The sequence below is a fragment of the Bicyclus anynana genome, chromosome 15 (genome assembly GCF_947172395.1).
Source record: "Bicyclus anynana chromosome 15, ilBicAnyn1.1, whole genome shotgun sequence".
In the NCBI taxonomy this organism is placed as follows: Eukaryota; Metazoa; Arthropoda; class Insecta; order Lepidoptera; family Nymphalidae; genus Bicyclus; species Bicyclus anynana.
Genome location: NC_069097.1, coordinates 8887576 through 8908547, shown reverse-complemented (window position 1 = coordinate 8908547; position 20972 = coordinate 8887576). Strand labels below are relative to the sequence as shown.

General features: G+C 38.4%; 1 protein-coding gene across 1 annotated transcript in view; it reads left to right on the top strand.

Moving 5' to 3' along the window:
- The window catches only part of LOC112051899 (dual specificity protein phosphatase 22-like), a 79560-nt gene that overhangs the window by 37660 nt on the left and 20928 nt on the right, over nucleotides 1–20972 (top strand). Inside the window, exons 3-5 of the mRNA XM_052885780.1 lie at nucleotides 2405–2529; nucleotides 14037–14208; nucleotides 19403–19556. Of these exons, the coding sequence (XP_052741740.1) occupies nucleotides 2405–2529; nucleotides 14037–14208; nucleotides 19403–19556 (451 nt within the window). The remainder of the gene's footprint in view (nucleotides 1–2404; nucleotides 2530–14036; nucleotides 14209–19402; nucleotides 19557–20972) is intronic.

Genomic DNA, 20972 nt, shown 5'->3' with positions numbered 1-20972 from the left:
TAGGTATCTACAATTTACATGCTGTATAACTCAATGACACTTTCAAGTTCCATCTTTCATCATCATCATCATCATATCAGCCGATGGACGTCCACTGCAGGACATAGGCCTTTTGTAGGGACTTCCAAACATCACGATACTGAGCCATCTGCATCCAGCGAATCCCTGCGACTCGCTTGATGTCGTCAGTCCACCTGGTGGGAGGTCGGCCAACACTGCGCTTACTAGTGCGGGGTCGCCATTCCAGCACTTTGGGACCCCAACGTCCATCGGCTCTTCAAGTGGTTTTATTCTAAGCTAAAGATGGAACCCATCTTTAGCTTAGAATATATATAAAACATAAAGAAGCGTTAATTTAAGTAAATACTAGCGGATTCCGCGGCTTCGTCCGCGTGGAATTCAATTTTTCACAAATCCGGATTCCGGATCCGGATTTTTCCGGTATGGAAAATAGCCTATGTGTTAATCCAGAGTGAATTCTATTTTTATTTAAAATTTCAGCCAAATCGCTTCAGTAGCCGAAGCGTAAAGGAGCAATACACACACAAACTTTCGCCTTTATAATATTAGTGTCATGTGTGAAACTTCTAATCAAAATGTAGTTTTCTTCATATTAAAATGATCCTCCCGTTATAAATTACTTTTAAAGTCAAGTCAAGTATAAGTAGATATATCGTCGTTGTCAACCCATATACGGCTCACTGCTGAGCTCGAGTCTCCTCTCAGAATGAGAGGGGTTAGGCCAATAGTCCACCACGCTGGCCCAATGCGGAATGGCAGACTTCACACACGCAGAGAATTAAGAAATTTTCTGGTGTGCAGGTTTCCTCACGATGTTTTCCTTCACCGTTTGAGACATTTTATATATTTAATTTCTTAAAATGCACACAACTGAAAAGTTGGAGGTGCATGCCCCGGACCGGATTCGAACCCACACCCTCCGGAATCGGAGGCAGAGGTCATATCCTTTAGCCGTATTATCCATTATTAGTAGGTATATATATGTATAATATTTATAAAATAACATTACTATTAATAAAAAGTCTAAGTACAAGTACAACGTTGTGTCCTGTCCTAATAATTTACATTCTTCTTTTTATTTATTCCAAGATTGTTTACCATTGAAGAAAACTGTATAATTATACTTACTGGTAGTTGGTAACTGGCACTGGTAAGAAAAAATGTCTTTAGTTGGTTAAAGTTTAAATAAACGGTAGACTATCGACGAAATCTTGTAGAAAATGCACATCCCTATGTAAAGTACGAGTTAGCAAAATGAGGGACCGCGGTCGCCCTTGCGGCACTCCGCTTGATTTGAGTGTGTTGAAGCTGCAATTAGAGTCTGGTTTACGTGAGCAACTTTACGTTTCACCTTTTCTACATTTTAGAATTTGATGGATAGACAGATATTTGATTACATAGAAGGCTTTGTAAAAAATATGTCGTAGCAAAGTATACTTAGACTCCGGCAAGTAAGTAGTTTATTTTTTTATTCTTTACAAGTTAGCCCTTGACTACAATCTCACCTGATGGTAAGTGATGATGTAATCTAAGATGGAAGCGGGCTAACTTGTTAGGAGGAGTATGAAAATCCTCACTCCTTTCGGTTTCTTCACGACATCGTACCGGAACGCTAAATCGCTTGGCGGTACGTCTTTGTCGGTATGGTGGTAACTAGCTACGGCCGAAGCCTCCCACCAGCTAGACATGGACCAATTAGAAAACCCTAACCGGCCCAGCTGGGAATCGAACCCAGGACCTCCGTCATTAAATCCACCGCCCATACCACTGCGCCACGGAGGCAGTCATGAAGAAGAGAAGTAGAATCAAATTGACTGTCAGCGCAGGTACAAATAAGCAAAAGTGTTAGGCGTATCCTTCGTAGTTGCCCGATATATTGAAGATGTCTAATAGTTGTATATTTTGTATGCGATTGTAATGGCGTCAATGTGTTGCCATGGTTACTCGTAGAACCTCTTACAGTTCGTCGCTAACACCAGAAAATGTGTTACTGTGCATAGGTCAACTTACAGGCCGCGTAATATACTCGTATGATGTATTTTAGTGTTGAAAAATTATGATAGAACTGAACAAATTGTTGGAATTTAGTGTAAGTTTCTGATTACCAATAAAAGCCTACTCATAATATAACAGCATTCGCCTTCTCTTTTCTTTTTCTTTCTTTCTTTCTTTTCTCTTTTGTTTAGGAGATTAAAAAAAATGTTTATCCTAATATTTTTGGGAATTTGTAAAGAATTTAGAAATTTTTCGCGAATGCTTGAAAATTATGGCAGTTCTGAAGCAAACTGGGCTTGACCCAGTCTGGTTGGAAAATTCTTATTTAATTTTTTTGCTGCTTAGATGGAAACTGAACAATACCAATCAGTTATTATTTTGTTCGCAGGACAAACACTACCTCTGCATAATGGCGTCCGACTCGCCCGATCAGAACTTGACGCAGTATTTCAGTTTGTGCAACGATTTCATACACGCCGCGAGACTGCGAGACGGCAACGTTTTGATACATTGGTAAGTGTACGAGTCATAATCATCAATCAATCAATCAATCAATCAATCAATCAATCAAACGATCAATTTATTTATTTTATATACTAAAAATATTATATCAATCATCATAGTCGTCGTCACCGTCACCGTCACTGTCACCGTCACCGTCACTGTCACCGTCACTGTCGTTGTTACTGTCGTCATCGTCCTCGCCGTCACCATAACCATCGTTGTCACCGTCGTCACCGCCGGCATCATCATCATTAACAGACGATGGACGTCCACCCCTGAACATGGACAACTTGCATGGACTTCCAAATTCAACGGTCTCAATCTGCAAGCATCCAGCGGCGCCCTGCTAACCGCTTGATGTCCTCCGTCTATGTTGTGAGGGATCGATCAATACTGCGCTATAAGCGCTATTGTAACACGTCGGGTAGCAGCGACAGTGATTGCGCCATTACTTTTTGTTAGAGGAAACAACTCGAGCGGGTCCCAGGACTTGTGACCTTGAGAGTAGGTTTAAAAAACAGGTTCCTTTTAGAATGTAAAAACATTCCCTGCCTGACGTGTTCTCCATGCTCACAATAAACAATTTATCATTTATCATAAACAATGATTACAACAAAAATCATAATCAACAATTACAAAACAAAACATTATTTTGTGCAAACAAAATTACCTACACAACTGGCAGCGTGACGGTGTCAACGCTGCCAAACAAACATCTGAGCTCAAGTCATCAAATACCCTTTTATTTATACCAACAATGGTACCCCCCTCCACAATAACATAAATAATGAATGTTAATACCACCTGTAATCGAGGAACATGCAACACTATAGCGGGGTCGTCATTCCCCGTCATTTCCCACACAGCTGTTACGGTTTGTCGGCAGAATAAAATTGTTCTTTGCACATGGGTTCTTTGAAAGAAATTTCATATTTCGACGATAAAAGGTTTGGGACGAGTTTTCATGTTTTAAACATTTTTGTAGTGTTTTCTAAACACTACGCTTGTGAAAAAATGAAATACCAGTAGATGATGTAACTGTTGCATAATAATAGTTGTTAAAACTTGAGTGGATGTTATAAAATAATCTAAATACAGTTAAAACTTAATTGCACACAAAACTGATTAATGATTAATTGATTATGCATTACAAAAAAAATAACTATGTAATAATATTAATTAAGTATACCTTTATACAGTTTCATAGGTACTCTACTTTATCATAATCTATACTAATATCATAAAGAGTAAATACTTGATTTATTGATTGTTGTTTGTTTGTTTACATTGATTAGGCTCCGAAACTACTGAACCGATTTGAATAATTATTTTACTGTTGGGCTGCATTATCCCGGAATGCTATAGGCTATAGGTATTTCATCCCCGTATTCCTAGGGTAAAGGTAGGTAGGGTAAGTTTTAAATACAAGTAAGTAATTATTACTTATTATTTAAATATTTTAAACAAAATTTAAGTGACGCCTAAATTTAAAATTTTTCTAAGAACCTCATACAACGACGTATTTGTATGAAACGTGCTAAGTCTCTAAAGCGCCTGAAAACAAAAGTTTTCGAACGGTGTGTGTGTTGCCAGTGATGACTTACGGATTCGAGACTTGGTCGCGAACTGTAGCTATCATAAGGTTCAAAGTCACTTAGCGGGCGAAAGAGCGAGCTATGCAAGTTTCTCTGAGAGATCTAATTAGAGAATTTCCGCATAAGAACCAAAGTCACTAACATAGCTCAGCGAGTCGCAAAGCTAAAGTTGCAATAGGCAGGGCACAAAGTTCGAAGGATTGACCCCACACTAGGTGGACCGAGGTCATCAAGCGGATTGCAGGGAGCCGCTGGATGCTGGCGGCTCGAGACTGTTTTGTTTGGAAGTCCATGCAAGAGGCCTTTGTCCAGCAGAGGACATCGATCAGGTGTTAATGATGACAAATACTAAATTTGACCCCTCAAATAGGGTAAGCTAAATGAAGGCAGATAATGACGAATATTAAACAATATTGGACGCAATATTCAAAGTGTGAAATTCGATTTGCGACCGCGTCATCCCATTTATCAATTGCGGCAGTTTTATAATTCCGCTCTCGCTGAAGTCCGCCGTATTATTCCATTTAACCACTTTAGGTTCATTTCCGCGAGCGACAAGCGGTAAACTACTCTTTATTTAAAATGTTACTATTAAAGAGTTAGTGCCGTGCAGTTAGAGCTGTGATAGATATAACCTCTGCCCTGATTCGGAGGGCGTATAGGTTCGAATCCGGTCTGGTGCATGCGCAATTTTTTCAGTTAGGTATGTGTATTTTAGGGAATTAAATATCACGTGTCTCGAACGTTGAAGGAAAAACATCCTAATGAAACGTGTATTATACCTGAGAATTTTCTTAATTCTCTACGTGTGTGAAGTCCACATAGAATCAAGGTAAATGAGAGGGGTTTTGGGGATGCTTAACCCCTGAGAGGAGACTTGTGTTCAACAGTGAGCTGAATGGATTGTTAAATGATGATGATGATATAGTTAGTAACAGTATTGTAATGAACATTATAATGTTTAGATCTTGACTGTGATCTCGCCTGATGTTAAATGATTCAGTCTAAGATGATAGCGGATTTGGAAGAGGCATAACTTTATCTATACTTCGTCCGCCCTTAGAACTCCTTAATCCGGCCCTATCGCAAAATCCGTTTTTAGTGGATACTTACTAACTATAGACTACCTCCCTGCCAATTTTCATTTTTGTACGTCAAGCGGTTTTCGAGATTTCGTGATGAATGACTTAATGAATGACTTAAAATACATTTTAATACCACCCGTACTTTAAGAATCTCGTAACATTTGATTAGGTCCGCTAGTCACACAAATATTGTAAAGTCGAAAGTTTGTGTGTGTGTTTGTTCCTCATATATTGCGACTACTGAAGCGATTTGGCTGAAATTTGGATTAGAAATAGATTTTACTTTGGCATACACTCAGGCTACTTTTAATCCCGGAAATTTCCGCGGGATGTGTGACAAACTGAAATCCACGCGGACGTAGTTGCGGGCGTCCGCTAGTATGATATAAATATTACTATGTTGCTTTGAGAATTCACCATGTTCATATCTAACATGCTACTCGCTTTTTATCTTGGGCGCCCTTTGACACTTTCACATTAACCAAGTTTTCTTTTATAACTAGAGAGCCAGCCAACATTATTATTATCTTGCTCCAGGCACTTCTAAATCTGCTCCAATTAGGTCAAGGTTCATTGAGTCGACCGACCTTTTACTGCAAAAATTTTGGGAAGAGCCGTTGAAATAATTAAGTACTAGGGTATTGAAAGGTTGATTTGACGTATATGGACACTGGGTATTGTTACGTTAATTTTCTGTTTGCAAGTCTAGCCGTCCGTGATACTGGATAGATATATTGGTGCGTTGTCCGTGATAGGCCAGTCGATATGATGACCTCTGCCTCCGATTCCGGAGGGTGTGGTTCGTTTCCGGTCCGGGACATGCACCTCATGGTGCATGCCGAGCGTTGAATTCGAACCCGCACCCTCCGAAATCGGAGGCAGAGGTCATATCCACTGGTCTGTCACGTAAATAAACCTTATCCTAACCTATCTAAATCCTTTATTACAGTTTTTACTTTGTCACTACTGTTTCTTTTCCTCCGAGGGGCATAGTGAACTTAAATATTCATTAGAAGGTATTAAGGATTCTGTAAGGGCCAACGAGCCAATAGCGAAAAGCCGTGTCTAGTAAAAATTCTATCCCAGACGACTTAATAAGACCCTTTTGTCTTATTAAACTTAGAGGCTTATTATAGGAAAAGGTTAATACTTGTTCACTTACTCAGGTTTCGTCTGTAAAAACATGTGTATATTTACTGTACTATCATCGCATTTATAGACTAGACTAGCGGACGCCCGCGACTTTGTGTGCTAGGGAATCGATGTAAACTTTCAACCCCTATTTCACCCCCTTCTATTTACATTTTCACATGTTTAATGATATATAGTCCTCTAATTTATTTTACAAAACTATAACCCCAAACATGAATAATTTATATTAAAAAAACGTTAACCCCTTCTTAAATCTTTAGGGGTATAATTTTGAAAATCATTTATTTACAAATGTAACTTGAAAAATTAAAGACTTTCCATACAAACTTTCAACCCCTATTTAACCCCCTTCTGATTTAATTTTCGCGAATAGTCTATACCAGTATTACAAAGCTGAAGAGTTTGTTTGTTAGTTTGTTTATTTGTTTGATTGAACGCGCTAATCTCAGAAACTACTGGTCCGATTTGAAAAATTCTTTCAGTTTTAGATAGCCCATTTATCGAGGTTATATATTATCCCCACATTCCTACGGGAACGGGAATCACGCGGGTGAAACCGCGCAGTGCCAGCTAGTATTCTATAAACTTCTACGTATTATGGTCTCCAATCGTGCCAAGTTTTATTTAAATTAATTCTGTAGTTTCAGCCGGATGCCCGGTTAACAAAAATACGGACAGACAGACAGACAAAAAATTAACAAAATACATTTTTTGCTTCAGTATCGATTGTATAATGCCCTGATACTTTAAAAAAATCTTCAATGTACAGAATTTTAACTGTCACAGTTTTTTAAAAGAAATCCTAATTAAAGTCGGAGGTGAAAATTAAACTGCATAAATAGGTACCTGCTCGTTGGAATCTCGCAAATTGGGTAATGTAAAAAGTTAACGTGCAAAAGCTCGTTTAGTTGGAGTGTGTATGGCAGGTTTTATTATCGCGGGGTAAACTAATCCTGGGAACGCGGTGGTTGTGGTACAAAGGAGAAATAACATTTTTCATACATTAATGGGCCCAAATTTAATGAATGAACCGTTACAATGTCGAAATTAGTATAATTTAATAAATAATAGTATCAGTTTTAGACTGGTTTAATCACAGTTTTATTGATATTTGTATAATCAAGATATGGGCACATTATAAAATGCACGACTTCAAAAACGCAGTACATTTCCAAAGAAAAAATAGCAACTATTAATTCTATTTATTTTTGGTGATTATGATTTATTATTAAATGAAGAATTTTCCGTCATATATTTTTTCCTGTAACGTGCTGGGGCCAAAATGGTCGGACTCTTTTATCTGTATGTACTTTCCAGTAATCCAGTACAGGACGTTTTTAACACCTTGCTCTATTACTTACATGCAGCAGCACGGGGTATTTTTAACCCACATACTTTTAAAATTTAAACTACATCCTTTGCGGTGTTTTCAGGTCAAAGTATTGAATTGATAATATAATATTGAGGTAAGTATACCACGAAACTAGCATAATAGCACATTTTGAATATATTCATCTCCTTTCCTCCTAAACCAAAACTTGAATCAATCAATAGAAAAATCTATGATGTTTTTAGCCGCACCGCAGATGAGACTCATATGGGTCACTTTGACCCCGTATCGCATCGAACTTGTTACTTAACCTGTTTGCTCATCTCTTGAAGAGTTGGCAGAGAGCCAGCACATATGAAATATTGTTATCACAGAATATGACTTTTTTTGCCCGATTTATCCCAAACCGGCTTTACGGAGTATACTATAGGTATATATGCTATGCCAGGTGCGGCATGTTTTTTTGGCTCAGTTTCATTTCTCTCTAGGTACGTAATAACTTTCGGTGGAATGTAGGTAGGTAAACATTTTTAATTTTCGAAATGGAGATGGGTTATTATGAAGGCAATACCGCTTTGTTTTTCGTATGTTTGTTACCGTAAGCTATAATAGGTTAGTTGTGATTTTTTTAAGTGGTCTTATATTGTACATTACGTTTTACAATTGAAAAAAAATATCATATTTTTTTGACAATAGGAACCAAAACGCCTGTCGGTCATGACAATATTTCAACTGTTTCATGACGTCACGTTAACAAGTTTAGTATTTGATATGAGTAAATTTTCCTTTTTATCGTTTAATGCAATCATCGTCAACCTCATCGTCACATCATTGTCATCATCATCATCATCATCATCATCATCATCATCATCATCATCATCATCATCGTCATCATCATCATCATCATCATTATCAACATCAATATCATCATCATAACATCAGTCAATGGACGTCGATGGCTGAACATAGATTTTTTTAGGAAAATACAATCTATCCTCGGTCTTGTTATGGCCATAATGGTGCATAAGCCAGACGACCTCTTCTAGAACCAATATAACAATTTCATCAGATTTTTTTAAAACTTCCCAATAGAACGGTTCTGGACCGCCTGCCAGTGACGCCCTGCGACTCTTTAATGTCGTCAGTCCACCTGGTGGGGGGTTCAACAAAGTGTAATATTCACTTTCAACTTCGTCAACAAGTTCGTCAAAGTTGATCTCTTTTATGAGGGAATGCAACGCATGCTATACGAGTTTATTTGTCCATTTATTTCTCTAACTACTTACTACGGTCTGCGTTTGTAATTCCGTCAATCTGTGGCGTAGAATTCAAACCTTAATGTGCCACAAGCTTTTCCGACCTCGTGGCCAAAACTGGAACTTACGTCACGGAGGTCGCCATATTGCATTAAAACATTAACACATTAAAAGCGCTACCCTTACCGAGTCAGATACATTTTGACATTACATGTGCCTGTAATAACCAATTTACTTACTTACTTACTTACTTCCTTCGGCGCTACAACCCTTTGTGGGTCTTGGCCTCCTCTACCACTTTTCTCCATCCATTTCTATGCCTTGCCTTTCTTTCCCACCCAGAAAATTTTTCCATTTTTTGCAGGTCCTCTTTCACACAATCTAGCCATCTTTTTTTAGGTCTTCCTTTTAATCTTTTTACCTGTGACCTCCATTTTGTCATCACTTTAGGCCCTCTAGTATTTGGCATCCTCTCTACGTGTCCTAGCTACTGAAGACGTTGGGCTTTACAATGACGCACTATTGTTTCGCCTTTCACTAGGTTTGCCATTTCCATTCATTCTATGGCGACAGGTTCCGTTTGAACTTCTTAATGGCCCAAATATTTTGCGGAGCACTTTCCTCTCGAACACTGCTAATTTACTTTCTTCCGCAATGGTGAGAGCCCACGTTCCGCATGCATAGGTTGCTATTGGTCTTATAAGGCTTTTGTACATTAGAAGTTTTGTCTTATGGCTGAGTAGTTTCGAGGAAAACAACTTACTAAGGGCGTAGAAACACTTATTTCCAGCGATTAGCCGGACTTTTACTTCCTCTTCAATATTATTTTGTGAATTCAGAATGGATCCCAGGTAACGAAAACTGCTAACTTGCTCCAGCTCATAACCAATTTATAAATAGAAAAAAGTAAAAAACAATTTGTTAAACAACGAATGTTTTAACCCTTCTTTATAAGTCTACCCTTAGACTAATATAGACCTTGCGGGTCAGTTAACAATTTTTTACTCCAAACGTAAGCCACTTCTGTGACAATGTGAGCGTAAGAGCTAAGCTAATTAACATGGTCGACTCGCACACAAGTTTACTTATCGTAGCGTATCGATGCGTCAAGGGCTCCCATTCCGGGGCACATAAAACGGCTTACGAATCCTGCGACTACACAATATGTATGTGTTATAAATCTATGACCTCTACCATGTTTTTTGTGGATTTTTTTCTTTGTTATTGATAAAGTAATAAATACAATAAACAAATATTAAAGCCCAGTGAATATGACCTCTGCCTTCGATTTCTCAGGGTGTGGGTTCGAATCCGGTCCGGGGCATGCACCTCCAACTCCTCAGTTGTGTGCATTTTAAGTAATTAAATATCACGTGTCTCAAACGGTGAAGAAACCTGCATTCCAGAGAATTTTCTCAATTCTCTGCGTGTGTGAAGTCTGCCAATCCTCATTGGGCCAGCGTGGTAGACTATTGGCCTAACTCCTCTCATTCTGAGAGACTGAGCAGACTCGAGCTCAGCAGAGAGCCGAATATGGGTTGATAATGATGATATTAAAAGAGAAGTTTTTACTTTGCAAATTTTGCATTAAATTTTTTATAAAACTTTACAAACTAGTTTTTAATCGTGGTATTCCTTTTAATTTCAAGAAATTACGGTTTAAAACTTCAGCTTTTATATAAAAAGAAAAAAGTTGAATAAAAAGCTCATAATAAAACAATTTAGCTCTCTAGTTAAAAACAATTTAGCTCTTTAGTTACACCTCGGCAGAGGAAATGTGTACTTTTACTTTTTAATTAGTTCCCGTTAAAATCGACCCTGACCTCTATGTGACGTGACAATGAAAAAGTGGTTTTCTTAATTCATCTTTCAACCCAAAAATAGTTGTTCTACCTACTCCTATGTCTGGCTCAAGTCAGCATGTAACACATTTTAGCAAATAATGAAAAATAAATAAATAAGATTGTTGCTTTCGACACAGAATACATATATGTACAAGTACTTTCGATTAGATTATAGAAGAATATCAAAAAGGTTATTATAATGTGTCCGCTTTCAGTGGTTATCATGGGCTACCACTATATTTTTAGCAACAATAAAATCGTTTTCAACTTTAGACAAGTTAATATTTATAATATTAATCGATACAATTGCAGGCGGCCGACCATGACATGCAAAAGCAGTAACAACTGTTTGTATTATTCACAAGAGGGGAGAAATTTACAAGTTGTAATGAATAGGTACATAAAAATAAATTGCGGTGTCTCTCTGTGATTTGTTTAACTTTCCAATGCCTGATGATGTCTTCGAACAGTGCGTGTTGCCAGTGATAACCCAGGATCCGGTACTTGGATCGCTAACTATGGGCCTGATGAAAGCCTACTATGGACCCAGAACACTCAGCGAGTGGGCTATACTTGGAGTATCTTTGCGTGATCGAATCAGATCAATCAATCAGTCAGAAATGCAGTATATTATTGTATGTCGGCGCGAGTGAGTTATTCAATCGGTCAGCTCGTGTCATCATGAGCCGAGATAGTACGAAATGTTCCATGAGTTAGGTGGGGAGTAGTGGTAGTGGATTTAAAATATGTCGTTTAACCCTACATCCTCCGGTCACAAGTCCGGGACTTCACTCTAGATTGTTCTCTGCCATTCGAGGGTTTAATGGTAATATTCTTGGTGGGAATTATTAGACCTGACAAACTTTCATTCAATAATAGTGCCTTGCTCTTTAAATCCGCTTCTGATATCAACCCGTTTCCGAAATATATTATTGGTTATGTTGGCCTATATCCAACAGTAGACATCTATGATCATGATGATGATGGTAGGCACAATAGGGATGATGACAGTTTTTTAAATTGTATATAAATTAAGAGTACGCTAATAGTAAAGCAATTTTGTAAAAGTAACAAGGTATCCGCGATCATTACTTTGGAAGCTACAGCGATTTAAAGGGTCAGATTTGCGGCGCTGCCGCGGATCCCTGAAAAACGCCCCATTCAAAATGGTACGAACTTATGACGTCGTAGGTAATTAATGATCGTTAGAATTGTACGGGCGTTTACACTAAATTACTAATATCTTTGTTATTTCTGCGTTTATGTTTATAGTTCCCATATTAAAAAATGTCACATTTAATGTAAGGAAGCTGTTCACGACAATTACTAGCTGCGCCTGCGCATACGGGCGAGCGGAGCGCGGGGCGCGGGACGAGGAACCAAGACCTGCGCGACGCACGACAGGGCACTGCGCATTGAACGACCGATCAAATTGTCGCGTTTTACTTGTACAATCTTATATTAAATAAACTTGATATTAATACAGTTTACGCTGGCTTAAATTATTATCAACAACATACCACGGTCAGATCTCCTTCTCACCCGAAGACACAAGGCGCTGACCCAAACAGAAGCTACAACTGTATGAATTTTCATCTAATTACGATGAAATATTTTTAGTAGATTTTGAAATTTTATAATCTTATTTATTTTGCAAATATCCAGTCAATCTTTGCTTTTTATGTATAAATAAGTTAACTTTGACCTTATTTACCCGAATGTATCATAAAAATCAATATATTCAAACCTAGTCATCATCCCCATTCTTTAAATTGAATTAGAGCATTTTTTTTTATTCTTTACAAGTTAGCCCTTGACTACAATCTCACCTGATGGTAAGTGATGATACAATCTAAGTTGGAAGTGGGCTAACTTGTTAGGAGGAGGATGAAAATCCACACCCCTTTTAGGTTTCTACACGACATCATACCGGAACGCTAACTAGCCGAATCCTCCCAACAGCCTGACCTGGACCAAATTAAACCTCAATCGGCCCAGCCGGGGATCGAACCCAGGACCTCCGTTTTGTAAATCCACCGCGCATACCACTGCGCCACGGAGGCCGTCAAAAACGTGTTTATTGGTGAATTCTGCTTAGTTTTACAAATTTCTTTTATATTATATTCCAAACTTGCAAAGTTGGACATTTAAAATCTTAGCCTCATTAAGAGCCTCTCATTGTATATATAATAAAAATCATGTCTCTTATAAGCTCTTACCTGTCCTTTTTAAAGGTAAAACGTCAAGTGTGAATTTTCGTGACTTCTTCAGTCTTTTGTACCTGCCGAAGTGCCAATTCGGTCATTGTTTAAGATTTTCAAGAGCAATTGACAAAGTGCACTACTCGTCTTTGTCTTTCAGCTTCAAAGGTTACTTTAATACCTATGTAACAAAATACCTACCTATCTTTATTATTAGGTATCTACTTAGACCATTAATGGCCTAAGGGTATCTACATTAATGAAAGGAGAAGGTCCATTTCAGGTCCACTCTTGTACTTATTAAAATTTATTAAAGTGAATAAATCTAACTAAATAAAAAAATATAAAAAAAACCCATGTTTTTGAGTTATATCAAGATGGCGCCCATAAGCAACTATGACATGACAACTGACAGCAAACGTCAAAACGATTACTGCATTGAAAACGTCATCTATCCGCCATTATTACCCATAATATTGTTGCATTTCTTGGGAGATAATGAATATTATTTCCATACAATTTTGGACCATCTCCTTTGAACCAATGAAATATCATAGAATATAGTTTGTAATTTTGTTTGTATTATTCTAATGTATGTATAGCCTGGGAAGACGAATTGGGCAACTGTAATGTCTTCCCGGGTATTGATTAAATAAGTAAATAAATCACTTTTGTTCTTTATAAATATCTTTGCAGTTTTAAGGGAGGTTTATAAGGATGACGGAAATATTACCCTTTATGAATAATTCTGTCAATGAAAAAGTTCATTCTACCATTAGTAATCTGCCTGTGGTTCGGTTATGTGACTTTGAATCACGAATTCTAGGAAAAAAATAGGTATAGGTATCAGTAAATTTTATTTGAGTATTCAACTTGGATTTGAAATAGTGTTGTTACACACTCATGCCTGGAAGAGTTTAACCCTCAGTCGATCCCGATCATTGTCATTAACATCTGATCTATTCGTTAAAAAAATAACATTCTACCTTAGCCTAGCCCTGAAGTGGACCGTTGTTAATAGGCTGATAATGAATTATATTATATTGTTCTCAGTCTGGCGGGCATGTCTCGGAGCGTGACAGTGGCGGTGGCGTACATAATGTCAGTCACGCCTCTGAACTGGCGGGAAGCGCTGAAGGTGGTGCGGGCAGGCCGCGCCGTCGCCAACCCCAACCTTGGCTTCCAGAGGCAGCTGCAGGACTTCGAAACGTACAAGCTTGTTGAGGTAAGTGAACACAGTTTGTCGGGCATGTCGCGTAGCGTGACATTGGCAGTAGCGTATGTAATGCCAGTCACGCCTCTGAGCTGGCGGGAAGCTGCGGGCAAGCCGCGCCAAGTCTTCGAGACGTACAAGCTTGTTGATGTAAGTTAACACAGTTTGGTCGGCATCTCGAGAATCGTGATACGGTGACAATGGCAGTGGCGTGCATAATGTCAGTGTCACCTACCCCAACCTTAACTTCCAGAGGCAACTGCAGGAATTCGAGACGTACAAGCTTGTTGTTGTTGGGCGTGTCGCGAAGCGTGACATTGACTTGTTGAAGTAAGTGAAAGTAGTTTTTTTATTCAATGACAAGTTAGCCTTTGACTACGATCATTCTTTATGTTTACGGACGATGCACTTTAAGTTGCAAGCGGGCTCACTTGGAACATGTACTTACAATTTTATTTATGCAGCATAGTACCGAAACAAATCGCTTGGCTTGCTTGAATAATGATGATGAGATCGCACCGAGATGTAAAGTAACTGTGAACTTGTAAAGCTAACCCATTTCGATCTCTTTGGTATTCCGTAGACGAGTCGAGCTGAATTCGTAACAATTTTAAAGTGCCAGGGCGCGAGGTCGTCCGCGCCAAGGGAATTATCGTGGCTTTTCAAATCCGTTGTTATTTTGCACTTGGGGATTTCACGGTTTGTCTACGGAATTCAGCTGAGTGATTCAATAATGAATTATGAGCTTAATACTAAAAGCTTTTGCGATAGACAAGTCGACTGTTTCAAATTTAATATCTAGAATTAAATCGATCGAATTATGCTTTCGTAAGCTTTTGAGAAAACCATATTAGTATAACAGTTTAATTGATAGAAATTATTATTTTTCTTTTAAATTATATATTAAATTTTAATTATAGTTATACATTTAATCAAAAGAAAGAAAAGCTCAGTAGGTATTTCATGACGCAACCCAGGAACCTCGTGCTCTAAAGCCGCACACACACACACACAATTTTGTGTTTACCTACATTATATATATTTATGTAGGTTCGACGTTGTAGACAATATTTAGGTATTATTATGTTTAAATAACTTTCGTTGTTTGCTATGCGACTAAATTAAATTAAATCAATTAGTGCCTTCGTTCGCTTCAGTTTCAACGCACCAGTGCCATATCTAATAGTATGAAATATTGTTGTACGGAACCCCAAATATAAATGGAAAGCGATTAATGACTTGGCACGCATTTTCAATCTACAAAGTGAAACCTCCGGCCTCAGTTGCAGGTTGCAATCAATGCGCAATTCAATTCCATCATGATCGCATCACCTTTACATAACACTGCGGTTGGCATAGACTTATAAAATAGGCAGACGGTGTATCTGATATATCTCTCTCTCTCTGTCCAACAACTGAAGCACCTTACAGTGGAATTCACAGACGTTGTAGGGGCTCCCCCGGGGGTTCATCCAGCCGCTGAGTGTCGAATTTATCCTCTATTTGTTTGACAATTTGACACTTAGTGGGTGGACAATCCCCTGTGGTGCACCTACAACGTTTGAGTTCCACTGTTAATGGCGCTGAGTATCTATGTGTGAGTGTAAAGGTATACTTCCGTTCTTGGCGACTGCGACGCGCGACGGAGCATTAAACAAAAATGGTCGCGCGTCGCGGTCTTGGGCTTTGTTTAGTGCTCTATATAAATTCATACTAAGCAGTGGGTCGCGCGGTCGCAGTTCGCGGTCGCGCGTCGTGGTCGCCAAGAACGGAAGGCGACCTTTAAGTGTATTGCCACATATAGGAATTTATTGGTGGATGGTCTGTCTTCATATGTGCATCAGTGTGCGTGTCGGCGTGTACGTTTTTGTGAACTGGCATCATTGGATTGCGTCACATTTTAGTACAAGAGACTACAGAACATAAAGCTGCGCTTATTCTTATATCCGTGCATGAGACAGTATCTGAACTTTTTATTACCTCTACGGCGGTTAGAAGTTTGAGTTAAAATATGCAAACGGTTGATCAATTCGGCAGTTTTTTTAACTGCTATTAAAAGTATGCTAACAGTAAAGTAATATTATAAAAGTACCTAACTGTGAAATACGATTATTACTTTCGGAGATACTGGGACATCTAAATACGGCTTAAATATGACGTCACAATTTCGTAAAATAATTAGATTTGTGTAGCGTTCACAACAAAAATATATTATAAATGTCGTTGTTATGCGTTTATGTTTTTACTTCTCATAATGAAAAATGTCAGATTAAATTATTTACCTATGTTACAAACATCCCAAAAATCTTTGTTTTTCATGTATTAATTCAATAATATTGGCTTAATTTTCCCGAATCTGTGAAATCAATATTATTCAAAACTGTAAATAATATACATAGTTAGTATTTGCAGTTACCCTTTGTCATAATTTCAAATCGATCTGATTTTTTTTTTATGAAAAAAACTTTCAATATTAAGAATCCGATGAAAGAAATTGCATTTATAGTAAATGTGAATAGATGAATAGAAATAGAGATTAAGAAAATCTCCTACAAAGCGGAAAAGAGTAGATAGAACAGCCTATTGTGTTCTGTGAATATACAGTTTCAGTTCAAAGTTAACAAAGAATTTGCATTTTCATGAGATTTTCAGTGATGATGAATTGTTTTATAGACGGAACTAGTCTCAGGATTCCTTGAGCATTTTTACAATTGATAATTATCAAGTTTATTTACCGTGAGGAGCTTCATCTCGATGAGACGCTCAAGTTTTTTATTCAAGAAAATTCTTGATTCTGGTAGCTAACTGGGTTACCAGGTAATAACAACTTCTGAGCGTCAGAAAATGATAATGTACCACACAATTTGTAGGACATTGTGGCTGTTGTTGTTTGATTAAAAGTAGTTACTAACCAGCTGTTTCTTTTACTGTTGCTTAATTAATAGTTATACAACTTAACAGCCACAATGTTCTACAAATTGCGTGCTACATTATCTCATTCCGACGCTCAGAAATTTTTATTACCTGTCAACCCAGTTAGCTACCAGAATCAAGAATATTCGTAATTATAAAAGTTGAGCATCTCATCAAGATGAAGCTACTCGCGGAAAATTAACTTGATAGTAATAAATTGTAAAAATGCTCAATATATCCTGGACTAGTAAGCCAGCCTCTGTAACCAAGTGGCATGTCGATTCTCTTTCTACGATCGCAAACGCTTCGAAAACAAGAAAATTATGGGAATGACAGATCTTGATCACGTGACCTGTCGATAACAAATGTCATTCCCATACATTTTTCTTGGCTACAGGGGCTGTTATAGAAAAAATGGATCGATGACATTAAAGCCGTGACAGGTTGCACTTTCTCGAGCTTAGATATAGTTTGTGAGTGAACAGGGAATACGAGACCAACTACTACAACTCGCTACTCCGTGAAAAAGTGGATATAAATTGTTATGAAAACAATCCACAACTCCTTAAGTACAATACGAAACTCTCTAGTAAACGAACATAGGCAGGGGATGAAAAAAGGGATGGCAAATGTACTTGAAAAAAATTAAACTGCTTCGTTAAGACCGCGCAGCGCGTCGGTACGATATGGATAAAATTCGAAGCGCAAACGAGACGCCGAATTATGACTTTCACGTGAGTGAAAAGCACGGAGCGATTGACGCGCGACGCAAATTTTATGACGTGAGCGACAAAAACATTTCTACCTAATTGCAAGTAAATTAAACAACATAACGAAAAACAAAATGGCCATGTTCAAGATATATACCTGATTTTCTATACAAAACAAAATTTTAAGAAAATAAGTTTGCTTTTCCTGAGATTGAAAGCAAAATGTGAGCAAAACATATATTTTTCAAAAAAATAAACTATCGAGAAAAGTTTTACAAATTGTGTATTTTGTATAGTCATAACGAAGCTAACACTTTGAAATATCATTTACCCAAATATCAGGCTCCTAACTTTTCCAGAATCTGAGATCCATAACCATTTGTAACCACCAAATTACATATTGCACACTTTTAATCCACTGGTTAACCCACGGAGCGTCGGATTCAAGTCCTGGGTCGGGCGATGAGTTGCTGAGCTTATCTTTCTCCAAGTAATCGCTAATATTTTCTGATGACTCCAGTAAGCCGAAGTAATAAAAGTTCTGTAAAGTCTGTTTTTTTAAAGCGTAAAAAGTACATAACCATTCATTCTTCCTGTCATCTAATCTACCAAATGTAATCGGACGCCATAACGCTAACTGCAAATTTTATATAACCCAAACTGGACTATTTCGTACGAGGCATAGGTCATGTCCACTACAATATAGTGGATATGACCATATCCACTACAATATAGTGGATATGACCTATGCTTTCGTTCGAATCCGGTCCGAGGCATGCACCTTCAACTTTTCAGTAATGTGAATTTTAATAAATTATCACGCGTACAAACGGTGAAGGAAAAACATCGTGAGGAAACCCGCATACCTGACAATTTTCTTAATATCTACGTGTGTGAAATATGCCAATCCGCATTGGGCCAGCATGGTGGACTATTAGTTTAGCCATTTTCATTGGGAGACTCGTGCTCAACAGTGAGATGAATATGGTTTGTTAATGATGATGGTAGATAGTACTACACGTTTCTGGTACAATTTCTGGTTTGATTACGAAGGCATAACCCGAGAGTAGCTCGCTTCATCGCCCAGTGAGTGTTTTCTTATGATTCCCATAGTTAGAGATTAAGTCTCAGATCCATAGGTATCCAGAGGTATATACATACTAACCACTTTCGAGCGCAGAGTTCTCACATGTAATTAAACGCGAAAAGCAGCAGAGTCTTGGCTGGTGGGAGGCTTCGGCCGTGGCTAGTTACCACCTTACCGACAAAGACTTACCACCAAGCCATTTAGCGTTCCGGTACGATGTCGTGTAGAAACCGAAAAGGGGTGTGGATTTTCATCCTCCTCCTTCCATCTTAGCATTGCATTATCACTTACCATCAGATGAGATTGTAATCAAGGGCTAACTTGTAAAGAATAAAAAAAAAATTGGGTCAGCGTGGTGGACTATTAGTTTAGCGCTTCTCATTCTGAAAGGAGACTTGTGCTCATGAGTGAGCTGAATATGGATAGTTAATGATGATGATAGGTAATTAAACGCAAAAAAGCAGCATAAGTTTGTAGCGTAAGCAATTTTGTGCAGGAAAGGAGACGTCTAAAAGAGCGTTACCCGTCGCTCGCGCTGACTGACAGCGACATGGCGGAGTGTCGCGTGATGCTGGACTCGTACCAGACCATGCTCAACCAGCGGACCATCTGCGAGGGCAAGTGCGCCATGGGTCGCCAGTGCCCCACCGGTACGTAGAGTAGCACTTCTAGTAGTAGACACCGATTAGCGATCATACAGTTGGGAAACGTACGTAAATTAGCAAAACAACTGCCCTTGCGTTCTGCACAGTTACAGTACTCTAAAATTCCACCCAACCCAACCAACTAGTTGTTGAGGCTTGCAGCTACATCCCCGATACCAACCTTCCCAGTCTTTTACGATCCTGACGATGACATAACGAACGACAATGCTTCCCAGGCAACACAAACACAAGCTACACAGCGTTTTCGCCGACGAAGACGAGGTTCCCCATATCTGAAGTCACCCAGACGTGGGCTTTTTAACTCACGATCTCGGGGGACTCCGGACTGGTACACTCAGGCCAAAACACCCTTCCCGAACGGCCGACTTCTCTATGAAGAGGTCCGAGTCTCAGAGGAGACGCCCTTAGAGAGTCGTTCCGCCCATCTACTCTGCTTCTGCCTTCGGGCCCCATAAAGCGATGCTTCTGCGCTCGCCCAAACCCCCCGGTGACGCCGCTGAGGTCCCATAAGGAGCCTACGGCACTTACACAATCAGAAAAAAAAAGCTCTAAAATTGTTAATTTTCTTGCCAACTTCTTTCTTAGTGACATTTTAATTTTGGCATCCTAAAAACATAAATTTCAAATTCGAATGAGACGTGTTATAGGGGCAAAGTTGGTCGACGAGTATAAAATAGTGGAATAGCTCCCTAGTAGCGCTATTCTGTAACGATGTTTTAATAGTTCAGCGAGAGCTTCAACGTGCCTGGATCTTTCTCTATCATTAATATGGTGTAAAACAGAGAGATAAAGATGAATTCGAGACTCACACTGTCGATTTATAAAAACTTTGTTACAAAATAGATTTACTGGCGATATGCTGAGTAAATTTATCCGTATCCGCGGACATCCGCTTTATTTAAGGCTGGTTATGAATTTTAGAACCTACATTCTTACGCACCTACTACTCCCAGTACCATATATGTATATGTCTCATTCTTTGTTGCGCTCTATTTATTATCTTAACATAATTCAGCATTCATGTCGTGAAATTCATCACAAACCCAGAAATAGTCCCATAGAGAATATACCGTGTTTGGATACGGTTATAAAATATTTGGAATAACTCATCGCATTATGCATGGTGTTTTCTGAACTGTATGGTCACTAAACTGTTTTGAAGCTCCTGTAAAAGTTAACTGCGTTTAGTTTGTATTTTTCTTTGCTGTTGTCTGTTTTGTTAAACATTGTATGGAATGTTGTTTATTGTATGGATTGTTAATTTATGCAATTTATTCGGTGATACTACAAGAACAACAAATAATCCTATGAAATCACCTAACGCAGGTTCGTTACTTAATCGTAAAAAAAATAAAAAGTATGTATATCTGAAGATATGCGTTCTTGTGGTATTACTTATGT